Here is a 15,851-nt window from a genome sequence, read left to right on the forward strand (position 1 = left end):
ACAAAACTCGTGGATATATTGGGGGAAGGGGGTTGATGGCTGAATAAATTAGCAAATAATGCTATAACATATGCCCCTTTAACTCTTTACAACAAGCATAAGCATATTTATGGAGGGTCCAAGAAGTCCCACAAAAAAGAAATCTGTTTCACCCAGCATTTTCAAAACTTCTTTTTCCCCCAATATTCTTATTAACACCCTGTCAATGTAAGAAATAATGCTTTGGGACAATCCCATCCATCTATCCAAGAAACATTTATAGGACAATTAGTTTGGGGGGGAGCAGTGGCAGAGATCTCCTTCAATCTAAATTGGCATGAATGCAGGCATGTATAGCATAAGTGTAATATTACACAAATGTTCAAGATTCTAATTCATATTTAAAAACTGAGTCTTCAAGAATAACCTGCCAAAACTAAGAATGATAGTAGGGAAATTTATCCTTTAATAAGTTTGCTATCTGAAACTTTTTGCCCCTTATAATTCATACCCAAGCATTATTTCATTTAAATGAAGGTTATTCAAAGGGCTCTAAAGTATGAAATAATATCTATTATTAACCCTAAAAATAATGTTTAAAAACTACACAATTCCCCGACAAAACAACATTCCTCAAAGTTCACTATTAAATTCCAAACTGCATTGTTAGAACTTTCTTTTTAAAGCGTAGCTACCTGATACAGAGGAACTGTGCCTATCCAGAAGTCACTTATCCATTAACCTTAAAACTATCAAAGAATAAAGATGATTCTTGGGCACATTACATAGTCTGTAAGTTCCTGTATGCTACTCACAGTAAGACATTTCAGAAACACATACTCATTAACTATATATAGAAATAAATTTCTAACAAGCTTGGTGGTCTAATTTCCCAGTTACTCAATAAAGAGCACTTAGTGTATACCTGGTGCTAGTCATAATAGTGATAGATGTCATGGGTTTGGGGAGATTTTAAAAAACAATTAAATAATTCAAAAAGATACATGTACCACAATGTTCATTGCAGCACTACTTACAGTAACCAGGACACGGAAGCAACCTAAATGTCCATCAACAGATGAATGGATAAAGAAGATGTGGCACATATATACAACGGAATATTAGCCAGAAAAAGAAACGAAATTGAGTTATTTGTAGTGAGGTGGATGGACCTAGAGTCTGTCATACAGAGTAAAGTAAGAAAGAGAAAAACAAATACCGTATGCTAACGCACATATATGGAATCTAAAAAACCGTACTGATGAAGCTAGTGGCAGGGCAGGAATAAAGACGCAGACGTAGAGAATGGGCTCGAGGACGCGGAGGGGTAAGGGGAAGCTGGGATAAAGTGAGAGTGTAGCAGTGACATATGTACACTACCAAATGTAAAACGATGGGAAGTGGGAAGCTGCTGCATAGCACAGGGAGATCAGCTTGATGCTTTGTGATGACCTAGAAGGGTGGGATAGGGAGGGAGGGAGGGATGCTCAAGAGGGAGGGCATATGGGGATATATGTATACATATAACTGATTCACTTTGTTGTACAGCAGAAACTAACACCACATTATAAAGCAATTATACTCCAATAAAGATATTTAAAAAATTAGAATAAGTAACAAATAAAATAACAAATGCAACTTAGACAGATCTCATTCTCATTAGGGGTAGAGAGCAGACTAAATGTACTGAAGAGTCCTGACAAAGACCCAGAATCACAATGTCCAATGTGGTAGCCCTAAGTCACACATGGCTACTGAGCACTTGAAGTGTGGCTAGTCAAATTGAGACATGCTGTAAGTATACAATGCAAATTTGAATTCAGTAAAAACAAACAAAAAAAGGAAATATCTCACTAATAATTACTCTATTTTTATTACATATTTTAAAAACTCTACTGGATATATTATTACATTAAATTCACCTTATAAAGTGCTTTTTAAAAAATAAGGCTACCAGAAGGTTTAAAATTACATATGTAATTCACATTTTATTTCTGTTGAACAATATTAGGCCAGAGACTTGAATGAGCATGATGTATTCAGGAAACAGTAAGCAAACCAGTGTAGCTCAGGTAGAGATGTATACTACAGGAAGACACAAGAGATGAAGGGCCAGACATAGCATTTTGGGATGCTTAGATTCCCTGTCTTAGAAAAGACCTACTAAAGAGTTTTAAGCAAGAAAATGACTATGAGAATATACCTTTAGAACACATTACTCTGGAAGCATAGAAGATGAAATGGAAGAAAATCACACATATGGGAGACAGGAAACATTCGTCAAGGCACAAGAAGATAGAGGCCTTATGAAATTCAAAGCAAGCCACCAGAATTATAAAGTACTTTCTAGGGCTAGACAGAGTGTCATATCAAAGAAGTGTCAGCTGACAGTGAGAGAGAGGGTTAAAAATAGATCCTAAGGCTCCCAAAGCAGTCTGGAGCCTGTTTAATGGAAACAGTCTAAATTTCCCAAAAGTCCTAAAGGAAACAGCTATAACTAATCATAGCAGCCTTGCATATATACAGCAGCACTGTGCCTGAGGCATGTGAAATTGCATTCCTAACTCATTATTTTTCCTGAAAGATGAGGATTGGGGGGGGCACTGTTAAATAACTCAATAAATATTAGAGTTTTTTTTTTTAACTCTAAGACACATGTTTCTCCCCACTTTTTAACATTTTTAAAACCACAGAGCAGTGTTCAATCAATATTTGCACTTAACAGTGGGTTTGTTAAAAGTGCAAATAGAATTCTTGAGAAAACAGGAAATCAGTTTAAGAATGCCTGACAAGTTTGAGGACACACAAGGAAACCAGAGTAGTTGGAGTAGTGTAACAAGGAGGAGTGTAGGGAAAGATGAGGGGAAGAGAGATCACATACTGTCTGGCAAGTCATGGTTGACTTTTACTCTGAAGAAAGAATGTCAAGGAGGAGGAAGTGATCAACTGTGTCAAATGCTGCAGATAGGTAAAGCTAGGGAAGAGTCAAGAAATAACCTATAGATTTAGCTGTGTATAAAAGTGAGAATGGAAGCACTTCCTAGACCAGTGACTGTAGGAGCTACCTAAGGAAGATGGAAGCCAAAGTAGTAATGCCTCCTCCATCTAGTAGACAGTCACTTGGGGCAAGCAACTGTAACAGACCAGATGATGAGCTCTCAAATAAGAATCAATCAAGAAAAGTCAAACCCCTGAAAGAAAACAACAAAAAAACTCAACTAAGAAAAATCTGAACTTGAAGAAAGAGCTGATAAGACAATCAGGAAAAAAGAATAGCATCCACAAAATGAAAACAAGTTATTAAACAAGGGTGGTTGTAAAAAAGCATCAATTAAGAGATTTCAGGTATCAATAACATAATAATTAAATTTAGAAATTTAAAAGGTAAATAGCAGGACAGAAATTAGTCACAGGTGGAGAATTAGTTAATGAGCTAGAATATCAAACTGGGAAGGCACAGGGTGAGAATAAAGTATGAAACAAATGTTGAGAGACATTATGGATAGATCTAGAGTTCCAACATATGGAGTGACAAGAGAAAAAAAGAGCTGCAGTTTTCAAAAACTAATACATTTCCCACAAGTGAAGACAAATGGGAATCTTCAGCTTGAGAAAGACTTTCAAGTGCCAAAAAGGGGAAAGAAAACAAAACAAAATATTAGATAATCCATGGTAAAACTTTACGGTATCAAGGATAAAAAATAAAACAAAACAAATAATGCTAAAGGGAAAAAGACTTGAGATTTATTATTTTATATACAAATAAGCAAATATTTGAAGGGTAAATATAAAGGAAAGCATTTTGAACATTGTTGCTAGAACTATTTATTTGATCAAGAAAATAAATCAACTCAGAAGTACTGAATCTGAGTAGCAGAATGGGAAAAATACATGAATAAAAATGAGTAAAAAGTATTAGAAAACCAAAACTAGCAAGTATGAAAACTTAATCACAAGTTTAACGTGTTTAATCACAATCCAGTTAATATTCCATCAATAATAAACAATAACATGAGAGTTGGGGTGGGTGGGTGGGGCGATAGGAGAGATGTACTCTATCATAAACACTTAATTTACATAGTAAAGTACCACTCACGAAATCCTGTTCAGATAATATTTGTTATCATTTAATGAAACCTTACAATCTAATCTTTACAATGCTCTTTGCCTCTTCTACACTTGTTAAATCTTACATTGAAAGTTGGATACCAGTACCCCAAAAGGCTATTTTTTTGTAGGTATTCTGAAGAATAACCCCTATATCTCATTCTTTTGTTTGAATCTTTTTCACCTGGTCTCATCCATTTCCCTTCCATGTGTCATTTTAAACCTCAGTGCCAAGCCTCAGCAATGCATGGGCCCCACAGGTGGCATTTGCACTAAAGAGACCATCCATGCCTTACCAGGTAATAGTACAAATGAACTGTGTACCTAGGCATCTTTCCATCTCTTTACATTTCAATCAGCTCTTTGCCAAATGGACAGTGAATTTAAATGTCCTTCCAGAAGCTGCCTTTAAGAGAGATATCCAACGAGCTATCTTTCAGATAAAACATTATACCATGATGCTACCACAGTATTTCTTCCTTAGTCACCATCAATAGGACAACCTTTAAACAAAGACATGATTTCAGATCATCCTAAGAGATGCTTCTATTGTGCCTGTCTCTAATTCAACACATCCATAAAGCAATCTTAACACAGTCATTGTTACAATTAAAGTGTTCACTAAATGTTGTATAACACAGACTATAAATTAGACTAACATAGCCAAATACATCAACCCTTTAAGGAAATGAGGAAATACAATACATTCAGGTTAGAGTATGATCACAGAGAAGTACAGAAATAGGCATAAACAAATGATGATTCAGTCTGAAAACAATATACTTCAAATGCTTTGCATTTTAAGTCTACAGATTAATTAAGAAAGTATTTTTCAAATCCTCTTAGAGGTATATTAGAATATTTTAGAGATTCCTTTAAGTTGAAAAACAAAATGGCCATGAGAATGAGTTTAGACTGTTTTGTAGCTCTTATTTTTTAAAAGTTTGGAAAATATAATAGTACAATACAGCTCATTTACAATTCACAACAGGTAGAATTTAAATGTAATAGGTAGATTATATCAATCTCAAAGAAAATAATTACTTACTTTGGAGGCCCATGGCTGAAGACAGTTGGCATAACAGCGAACAAGAAAAGCCATTTCCTGAGCTGCAAAGGATAGTTTGCTTTTCAAAACAGAGCCACACCGATGAGTATGTTGACAAAATTCTTTTAACTTTCTTTCTTATAAATCATATACCATTTGCAGTGTAAATTGCAGTGTAAAGACAGCTTCTCCAAATCCCTTTCAAACTGATATCAGGAGCTTTCAATAGCTTAGAATTTAGCTTCTAAATAACTGGAATACTTTTCAACAAAATGTTCACTTTTAACAAGCAAATCACAGTAAATCAAGATGTTTAGATTTCTGGCTCAAAACATACAGACACATCCTTCCTCAGGCACCTGGCACAGGCATGCACAGTGGTAACTGAACAGTTAATACTGTATAAATCAAAGCAAATAAGGCAACATGCACCAAATCCGTGTTGCTTGATTCTGAGAAATCTTTCCAAAGACAGCTTTGTCTTTTCTTCAACTTATTTCATTCTGTAGAGTAAGCACTGCAGTAATTCTTCTGCATCAGAAGCAAACCAGAACACTGTATCCTTAAGATGAAAGTTTCTTCTTTATATTGTTAACCACCAGAGGTTTAAAAAAAAAAAAATCAACCACTGAGCAAGTGGTAGTTAGAAGATATATGCTCTAACAGGTTTGTCCTGTAGAATGCTTGAGAATCTCCAAAATTAAAAATTTCTCTTTTCACATGCACTATTTACGGCTCTGCAGCATTGCTCCTTGTTCTAATGCATCAGTAAGATAGTACTGTGGATCTAAGTCTGGCTTTCTGGTTGAAAATTTATATATGATATGGTACAAAAACACTACATCTTCTGCTAAAGCAAGACTGTATGCTAGTGTTTTAATTCCTACTGTCCTTGCCTGTTTCACAGCAGCTCCCTAAGGAGAAGCTCCTATTGATTCTATGCTCTGCAGTAAGATGAAATATCTAATAAGAAGGAAAGAGAGTGGGAGGAGAATAGAGCTAAAAGGATGACATCACCTGTATAGAAAGCCTTCAGAAACTGCATTAGATCAATTGGCTACTGTATCTGCAGATGTAACCCAAAGAGCAATTTATTGAAAACACACACACACCCTTCCCGTGAAACGTGTTAGCAAGCTAAATTCTGTAAGAAAAAAACTGGCTAAAGCATCTCTCTGTTTCAGTCTTAAAAATCCATTTTGATTTTTAATTCTGTGCATTGATACACAGCTTTATTTGGGAAGCCATATTACTATTCAAATTTAACACAGTATTGTCCTCCCAAGGGAAAATAATTAGCTCTGGTAAGATACTCTTGCATTGCAAATACAGAAGGCAGCCTAGTTCTCAGATGTCACATATGTATTCTGCTTGCAAAACTTCCTATTTATCAAATAATGTTCTGAAAGGTATAACCTTCAAGACCACTCTAAATTAACATTAAAAATATCAAAACTGGTACTAAGATTTGTATGTAAATAGTACATTTAAATGGAAACAATTTCATTTCCCAAAAGAAAAGCTGGAAAAAAAAAAATCACAGGCACAAGAGCTGACGTGCGGCATTCACCAACCCCTCTGAGGAAGAATAATCTATGCAATGTGGTACTTTCCTACAGCCCAATGCTAAATTCCTAGAAAGAGACCAGAAGCAAGTAAAACTCAGAAGGAATCAGAAAAGAAAATGATTCAACCTGCTTCCAAATTGAGCTTGGACTAAAAGGAAATATTTTTCTATAAAAATTATAGGAAAAATTTAATTCTTGCCACACCTCCTCCAATCTGAAAACACAATTCCTCTAGTACCCACCCTATTCTTCAAGATTCTGCCACAAGGCATCTAGTGCAGATACTACCACAAAGAGTTTGCACTAAAGGTTGCAATGGTGCCTCTCAATGGCCAAAGTAAGACACAGTTTCCAATGGTAAAATACAGTTAATACCCCTCCAGGCAGCAAAATTATGAGAATAACATCAATGAATAAATCAAAGTAACTGAATTATCTTGCTTTATTTACCTACCACCATTTTGAGGGAAGAGGTGTGCAACATAAGAGAAATTATTACCTGAGAGACAGGTGTTATTACAAAGGACTTTACTGTCAAGAGATGAACACCTTGTTACTAGCCAAAAACAAACAAATAAGCAAACAAAGAGTTCTTCAATACACCTGAGCAAACTATAAGTCACTTTCTGAACAACACTATGATGCCAATCTGAACTATGCTGCTACTTATAAGACTAGAACTGACTTTAGTAAAACTAGGTTTTATTCTGAATAAAGACAAGTCATACTTTCACAATAAGTGACCATTTATGAATATGGATTTCCATAAAACTTAAGAATTATCTGTTTCCTGAAAAAATTTCAAAGGAACACACAAAATTTACATTTAAATATAAAACTAAATCTAAGAAATAAACATGACCCTAGTTTTCTAACCCTAAAACATGGAAATTATGTACAGGTTGATTTTCAAGCACCAATGTATTTTTTCAACTCAATTAATTTAAATAACCTATGAGTTGGAATTTCAACAAAATGTTAAGTATTTAAGAATAAATTAACTAAAATCTAATTTTAACACTCATTTTTAAAAACAGAAAAATGATAGTAGACACCTTGTATGTAAATGAAGCCAAACATTTCCTAAAGATAAATTTCTAAAAGATATCCTGTATGTAAACATTACATGACTGAAAAACATTTCAGTTTCAACGCAAGACAGTAATTATATTCATGTACAGAACCAACAGGATAAATTACAACCAAATCAAAAAGCAAAACCCTAAAGGGCACCTTTCCTCCTTTTTATAAATCACGCTGATAGCACACAAAGGACTTCAAGCTGAGCAAGGGAGACAGCCATCTCTTAACTACTTTAAAAAACACTCTGCCCTGCGTATGAAATGCAATCCACTAATACCATATGTTAGAACAACTGTAGTAAACACCAGCTCAATAAAGGAGCAACTCTCTTTTCCTTTAGTTTGGCCTGGAAGTGAAGATGACATCATCCTTTTCCTTGTTCTACCAATCATCTCATAGTATCTGCCATTCTAGGGAACTGTACGGTGAGCCTGGCATGAAAAATCTCCCTGTGCAACAATATCATGAAAGAAACAAACAGGCCAAATTTTATATTCAGCATGTGAACCCACCACCACTTTGATGATACACTATACCACACTGTTTCTTCAGTAAGAATGACTTACTCTCAATTACTGAAAACTATAAACATCTTTAGAAAAGTCAGTAATTTATCAAATAACTAAAATATATGATTAGGTGAATAAATGAATTTTCACTTCTATTACTTTAAAAATTTTATCATGATCTCATTCCATTACCTCACCAATTCAAATGAAGTAACTGCAGAAAGGGAGAATGCCCTGATCTACATATTGTCTAGGAATCATAACCACAGGATAACCATTTAAGAATACATTTGCCCTGCATATGAAATGCCATGATGCTAAGCCACACTGATGAAATCTTTAGCTTTAAAAAGGTCTTTCAAACTACTACCAAATAAAGCAATCAATGTATGCATTTGCAAAACTTCAAACCATTATAAAATAGTCTTATAAAAATGTAAATGCTATATAGTTAATAATTAAATTATTTATATATTCATAATATAAATATAAATTACTTTATATATTAATATAAATTTTATATATTCATATTATAAATTATTTTATGTATTCATATTTTATGAACACATGATAAACTGTATAAACTAATATAAAATACATTAACTATATAAACTATTTCTAAACAAAAATACGAAGCAGAACATTTGAAATCATATTGTATAGAAAGCCAAATATGAGGCTCTAATAGTTACTAACCTATAAATATACCTTTTATGTCAATAGGTAACAACACTGAAAAGGAGAAAAAAGGTAATCGTGGATAAAGGTAAGTTAACAAAGAATTTACACTCTAGACGTTATGAAAAACAAAAAACCAACATTAACAAAAACCAGGTTTATAGTAATCTCAGGCACAGTCATACACTTTATTCCCCATCTGCACAGTGAAATATTATAATCACAATGTAGAGAAGCCAAACTCAAAAGGAGGTGAGACCAAAGAAAAATTATGTAGTTTTACAAAATATATAAATAATAAAACAAACAGGCCACTCATTTCTGTGTTTTAGCTGTAAGCATTTGGCCTTTAAAATATAAACTGTTAAATGTACTGATTTATATAGTAAAAACACTTTAATCCTTTTGGAAAATGAATGAATAAATGACACTACCATAATATCTGAGGTAACATACAAGCCCTTTTAAAGGATCACAGTAAGCTTTCCTACTCCCTGCCCCCCTCCTGCTCCTTGCTTAACTTGAACATCTGAAATGAATCTCTGTAGTTACCAGACATGGTTAACTCTAATTACTGGTGCCCCTCAGGAATTCCTGCTTTCAAACTGCATCCTATCTATTTCTCAGACTTTCTGAAGAAAGCCAGACTACCAACACTCTCTTCCTATTCTGTAAGAAACAGTGTGCTTCAGCACACTGTCATCTATGTCCACTATATGATCAGCACCACGCTGTTGAAAACCTTATCAGAGCCACCAGTGGGCCACATATGCACTATGAAATATGATCCTTCCTTAGGGAGTGATGGAGGAAGAAAAAGCAAAGAGAAAGAGGGAAGCCTTCATCATCAACTAAGGTGATGTAAGCTTCTATAATTAGAATCAGTGAAACCGAAGCAACAATAAAAAGGCACCACCATGCTTCTACTTTCCACTACACAGTGCAATTGTAGCAAGCATTTTTCACTCACACACAAAAAAATACACTTTGCATATATAGTCAAGTATGCTACATACTATATGCAAAGTTAATGTAGTTTTAATATAATGTATTATTTTCTACAAAAAAACAAGATTTGCCCAATAATTAAAATAAATACCTGTATCTATATATAAACATGACTGAAAAAAGAAACCTCACTAAAAAAATTAAACAATTGAGAATACTGTCTCCATCTGTAAATTCCTGGATTATATTAGAGATTACCTTTGTATCCCTTCTCTGATTTTAAATACTGCATTTTCTAGTACTATAAAAGCTAAATGCCTAGTTACTGAACAGGTAACGAATCAAATTAAAAGGCAGTAACAATCAGCATTAATCTGTTTGAAATGTTTGAGTAGTTATTCCCCTTCCATCTGGAATGCTCTCAAAAATCACTGTCTTAGGCCACTGGTATATACATTAGTATCAGAGTCGTTTCAAACGATCTTCAAAAGAGCTTTCTGTAAAGTGTTTCACGTATGATAAAAATCTTTCCTATTCTGGTTCCCTGGGCAGATCCATATGAATCAGTGTCACCTTTAAGTGAGGAAGAATCGTCCCAGACAACCAGAGGGCATGCCCCTGCCCTCTTCCCAACACTCCTGAAGCTCACACAGAGTGAATGATAAAAACAATTTTTGAAGATGACTACTTAGAAGTTAGCAGTACTTATGTAGAGCGTTAAAAATAATTTTCATACGTTATGAAAAATAATTTTCACACCCTAGGGATCAATCTTAAGGGAAAAAATCAAAGTCACATACAGATATATTCATACAAGTTGTAATAGGAGATAAACTGGAAACTGCATGAGAATACTTTGTTATTAATATTAAAAATAATGTTCAGGGAAAAATTTAATTGCATGAGAAGTAGAAAGGCAGGATAAATAAATATTCAGCATTATCTAAATTAAAAAAGATCTCAATGATTTAATCGAGATACATGCATTTAACAATCATTAGCCACACTAGCTATCTCTGGTTTTGAGGATTACAGCATTTCCTTCTTAATATTCTTCTATATTTTTCTACATTACTATAAGGAACATTTTTTTCCACACACAAAAATTTTTTTAATCTGCTCTAGGCAGGCATTTGTCCTACTTAGACTGTTTACAATTACACCCCTCTGCTTTTTCTCTGTCCATTTGCAGACTCATGACCCTGTAACTAGGTACAAGAACCTTCTATTGAGAATTCTAAATTATTTCCCAGAAGACAAATGAGAAGAATTCTCCCAAGAGATGCTAGACACACATGAATAAAAGGAGAAAAGTTCTCTTCTGATTTTAAGGTATAAAGCACAATAAAGAACATATCTGTCCAGAGCACTATGGCTTGTAAATAGGGTGAGAGAACAAGCAACACTGAAAAGCTGCAGATTCTCAGAGGCTGGGCTCCAAATTTCTCAGTAGCAGTCTGATCAACACTCACTGTCTTATACACAAATAAGATTGGCAAAGCTTCCAGATACACAATCTTCTTTACTTTAGAAGTAATAGAAGATTGTGTACTCACTCATCCTTTCATTCTACAAGTATTTATCAGACACAAAATATAATTTAAAATAATAAGGATCCATCAAGTGCACAAATAAACTTCACACTGTTGACGGTTTATCAATCAGTGACTGTGACTTTAGCAGTCCAAACTTGAAATTCTGATAATATATGCAACAAGAGTGTGCACACCTCCTCCATTTTGACTTGAATAAATGTTTAAATTATTTGCTTACTGGTGGTCTGCTATTGTCTGAAGGTTTGTGTCGCCCCCCACCCCCAAAATTCCTATGTTAAAATCTAATCTGCAAAATGATGGTATTAGGAGGTGGGGCCTTTGGGAGGTGATTAGGTCATGAGGGCTCTGGAACTGGGATTAATGCCCATATAAAAAATGCCCCAGAGAGCTTCCTAGCCCTGTTCTACCATGTGGACACAGCAGGGGTTGGCAGTCCACAGTTAAAAGGGACTTGGTAGCTAGTTCAATTCCCCCACATGATGCAGGGACTGAGGGTCTTAAATATTCCTTAACATTGCAAATTAGCACTTGAAATAGAAAAGGAACACGTATCATCCGATTCCTAGTTTAATGTCTACTCTATCACATCAAACTGAGGAATCTGGCTCTTATAAACCTGCCCATATCAAGGATTTAACTTATTTGCACCTAGTTTCTTTGGAAGTTCAAATGGGTTGTCCTCAGACAAATGTTGAGATGCTGCTATGAAGGTCTGTGTTCCTGGAAAATTCGTATGTTGAAATTCTAATCCCCAAGGTGATGGTATTAGAAGGTGGGGCCTATGGAAGGTGATCAGGTCATAGGAAGGAGCTCTCATGACTGGGATTAGTGCCCTTATAAAAGAGGCTCCACAGAGCTCCCTAGTCCTTTCCACCATGTGAGCAGACAGCAAGAGGTAAGCAGTCTACAATCCAGAAGAGGGCCTTTACCAGGACCTGAGGCATGCTGGCTGCTGGTACCATGATCTTGGCCTTCTAGCCTACAGAACTGTGAGAAATAAAAGTTCTGTTGTTTATAAGCCACTTGGTCTGTGGTACTTTGTTAGAGCAGCCTGAACGGACTAAGACACGACCCATGAGGTGATCTCAGCAACCACACTTGAATTCTTACTCAGCTGTACGGACAAACGTCTTAATCTCTCTCTGTACGCACTAAATCCAAACAAAACATGGAGCGCTGGAGGAGAGCAGGGAACATAAGGCACAATCACAGAAGAAGCAAAGAGAAAGAGATGCTTGTTGCATTAGTAATTTGTGAGCCTAAAATCAAACATTAGATTCTAGAGTGTCACACCATGCTCACCACCTGCCATACTATGCCAGAACAGTGAACTGTGTAGGAAGAATACATGTAAAGAAGGGTGAGCAAAAGGAAGCCCTCCAAATTTAAAATCATGACCCATGATGCTGCCATGGAAATCCCTCTTTCCAGGTGTCCCTTGGGAAGAGTTGGCTGGCTTCACTTTTGTGCAGGTGCTATGATGGAGAAAAAGAGGAAGAAGGGTAGTAGATTATCCTGTGCTTGAGAATGTAAAAAGCACCATAGGTGACATAAGGAACAAGAAAAAAAAAATTAAGATTTAGTCTGAGGAATGTGGGATCTAATTAAGAGCCAATAACAGCACATCAAACACCCAGACTGTTCGTTGTTCAAAAATATAGCAGAAGGGGCTTCCCTGGTGGCGCAGTGGTTGAGAATCTGCCTGCCAATGCAGGGGACACGGGTTCGAGCCCTGGTCTGGGAAGATCCCACATGCCGCGGAGCAACTGGGCCCATGAGCCACAACTACTGAGCCTGCGCGTCTGGAGCCTGTGCTCTGCAACAAGAGAGGCCGCGACAGTGAGAGGCCCGCGTGCCGCAATGAAGAGTGGCCCCCACACCGCGATGAAGAGTGGCCTCCGCTTGCCACTAGAGAAAGCCCTCGCACAGAAACGAAGACCCAACACAGCCATAAATAAATAAATAAATAAATTTATTAAAAAAATATATATATAGCAGAAGAAGAAAGGAGATATCAATGAGAAGAACTATAACTTCATAACTGAAGTACCTAAACACCAACAATATTTTTTAAACCTTTAAAGAATGTCCAGATTTAGATTTGGATCAATAATGTTTCCATAAAATGACCAAGGATGAATGTTGTCTGATAATCTAGAGATGCATTTCAAGTTAAATAAAGGCATACTTGTTGCCTGATCTTTGTGAAACCAAAACACTTCCCCCTTACTGGTCCCTGGCTTATTTTTACCATTTAACCTTACGTATATACCAATATTAAAAATTCAACTCACTACATATGAAAAATGTTCACCACTGTAGGCTATTTAAAACACAAATCAACTTTCTATAAAAAATACAGACATTTAAGAAATTCTTAAGTAAACTGCTAATTTTGTTTTCTGCTATCTTCAAAACAGAGCATGATTATAGCACACTGCATGTAAGTATGTGTAACATCTTATGGGATCAATGAGAAGAGCACTCTACAAACAGTAAGTGTTAGGGGAGGCTTCTCCAAAGAGTTCATGGATGAATGGACTCTTAGGAGTTGAGCAGGACTTTGTCAGGAGGACATGGCAGGAGACCATTCTGGATAAAAGGAGCAAATAGCAAGTTAAGATTCAAATTGAATCATCAAAGGACAGAATTATATTAGGTAAAGAAGCCTGCAAGAACCTTCCAGGGAGAGAGAAAAAACAAAGGAAGGGACAACCAACAAAATTATGGGGCCAGAAGGGTGAACAGGTAGACTGGGGCCAGATGACAAAGGGATTTATATATCATATAATCTCAATACTTTAAAAACTAAATATTTCTGAGCTGTATTTCTAAGATACATAATTTATTTATAAATTAATACATGTACTACCAGCAAAAGTATTTTGTGTTCATTATGAAATACACACAAAAATCCACAGCAACTTAAAAAGATAACAGTACATATAAACTCTACTATTTTCTTCCCATGCCCTGTGGACTGTTTGCAAACTACATTTTAAGACACCTGAGCTAAACTACTGACTTTGCTAATTACTAAAAGAAAGAAGGTCTTCAAGGCAATAATTCCAAAACCAGTCATCAGTTTCTGGCAGACATCTCCTGTCATCATTTAACTGGCTTCTAGTCACTTATTATTATACATAGTAAAGCAACTCATTCAGTGACTTTCATATTCATTTTATAACCACTCTACCTCGTAGGGTTGAACAAAGAAACTGCTTTGTTTAAAGTGAGCCATTGTGAGTATAGGCTACAAGAAAACTGGAAAGGGCATAGTTGGCTGATTGTTGCCTGCTTGACTTTATCATTCTTACCTTTATTCTCCCTTTGTCCGATTCTTTAGCTTACATTTTTCAATTATCTTAACATATACACATATTGTGGTAAACACGTTTTAATAACCAGAAATAGATAAATAATAAAATTATTTTGTTAGCAACAGGAACAAAGGTTTTTTGAGTATTTCAATAACAACAGGAATAGAAGCTGCTGACACTACTGGATGTTTTTTCAAGGCACCAAACACCGAGCAGAGCCTTTCATATATATAAAACAAACTTAGAAATGTCACACAACTTGCCCAAAGTTACACAAGAACCTAAACAAGTTTATAAAAAAAACAGGCACTCTATCTTCTTTAACAGGCAATACACTCTGAGGATATACGGATGATGGTTCACATTTTCAAGGCATGTACACTCTGATGAGAGAGACAGACATTTGAATAAAAAATTACAATGTAATATAACGAACAGTCACAGGTATATGCATGGGATATTACAGGAATGTAGAGATGTGTACTTAACCCTACCAAGAAAAAATCATAGATTCCTCCCATAGGTTGATATAAATTATTTAAATTAAAATTTTTAATTTTCAATTAAAATCCTTAGTCATACCAGCCACATTTTAAGTGCTCAGTAGCCACGTGTGGCTGGTTACTATCATTTGGAAACCACAGATATAAAACATTTCCATCATTGTAGAAAGTTCTATTGGACAGAACTGGTTTAGACTATATGCCAGATAAATATGCTAGATCATTAGAATTTCTGATAGGTGGTGTTTGGCAATGAAAAGATTTAAGAGCTTAAAAGAAATAACATTGTTAAAAGATTCTTTTAGGACTGACAGAAGTAAAATGAATGAATTAGCTGGAGGCAGCGGATAGGGGAAGATGTAAGGAATAAGATGTAAGGAATAGGAGTAGAGGCATCAGAGAGAAGAGAAACACAAATCTTAAAATCAAATAAAATGATTAAGCAGATATTTTTAAATGTAGAGATTATATAACACTTTTCAATTAAAAAATATTCTCCAAAGTTCTTAAAATGAAAAAATATTGCTTTTACAATGAAAGCTGGCTGGGAGT

The 15,851-nt window shown here is 35.3% G+C and overlaps 1 protein-coding gene across 8 annotated transcripts in view; it reads right to left on the reverse strand.

Moving 5' to 3' along the window:
• RAPGEF6 (Rap guanine nucleotide exchange factor 6) overlaps positions 1-15,851 on the reverse strand; it is a 217,805-nt gene that overhangs the window by 106,692 nt on the left and 95,262 nt on the right. Inside the window, exon 1 of one of the 8 annotated variants that reach the window (XM_030869708.2) lies at positions 5,135-5,254. The exons of the other annotated variants lie outside the window; for them this stretch is intronic. Coding sequence (XP_030725568.1) covers positions 5,135-5,188 — 54 coding nt within the window. The 5' untranslated portion in view covers positions 5,189-5,254. Of the gene's footprint in view, positions 1-5,134; positions 5,255-15,851 lie in introns of those variants that run through there. 8 annotated transcript variants of the gene reach the window in all.

This window comes from Globicephala melas, chromosome 3, assembly GCF_963455315.2.
Source record: "Globicephala melas chromosome 3, mGloMel1.2, whole genome shotgun sequence".
Taxonomy (NCBI): domain Eukaryota; kingdom Metazoa; phylum Chordata; class Mammalia; order Artiodactyla; family Delphinidae; genus Globicephala; species Globicephala melas.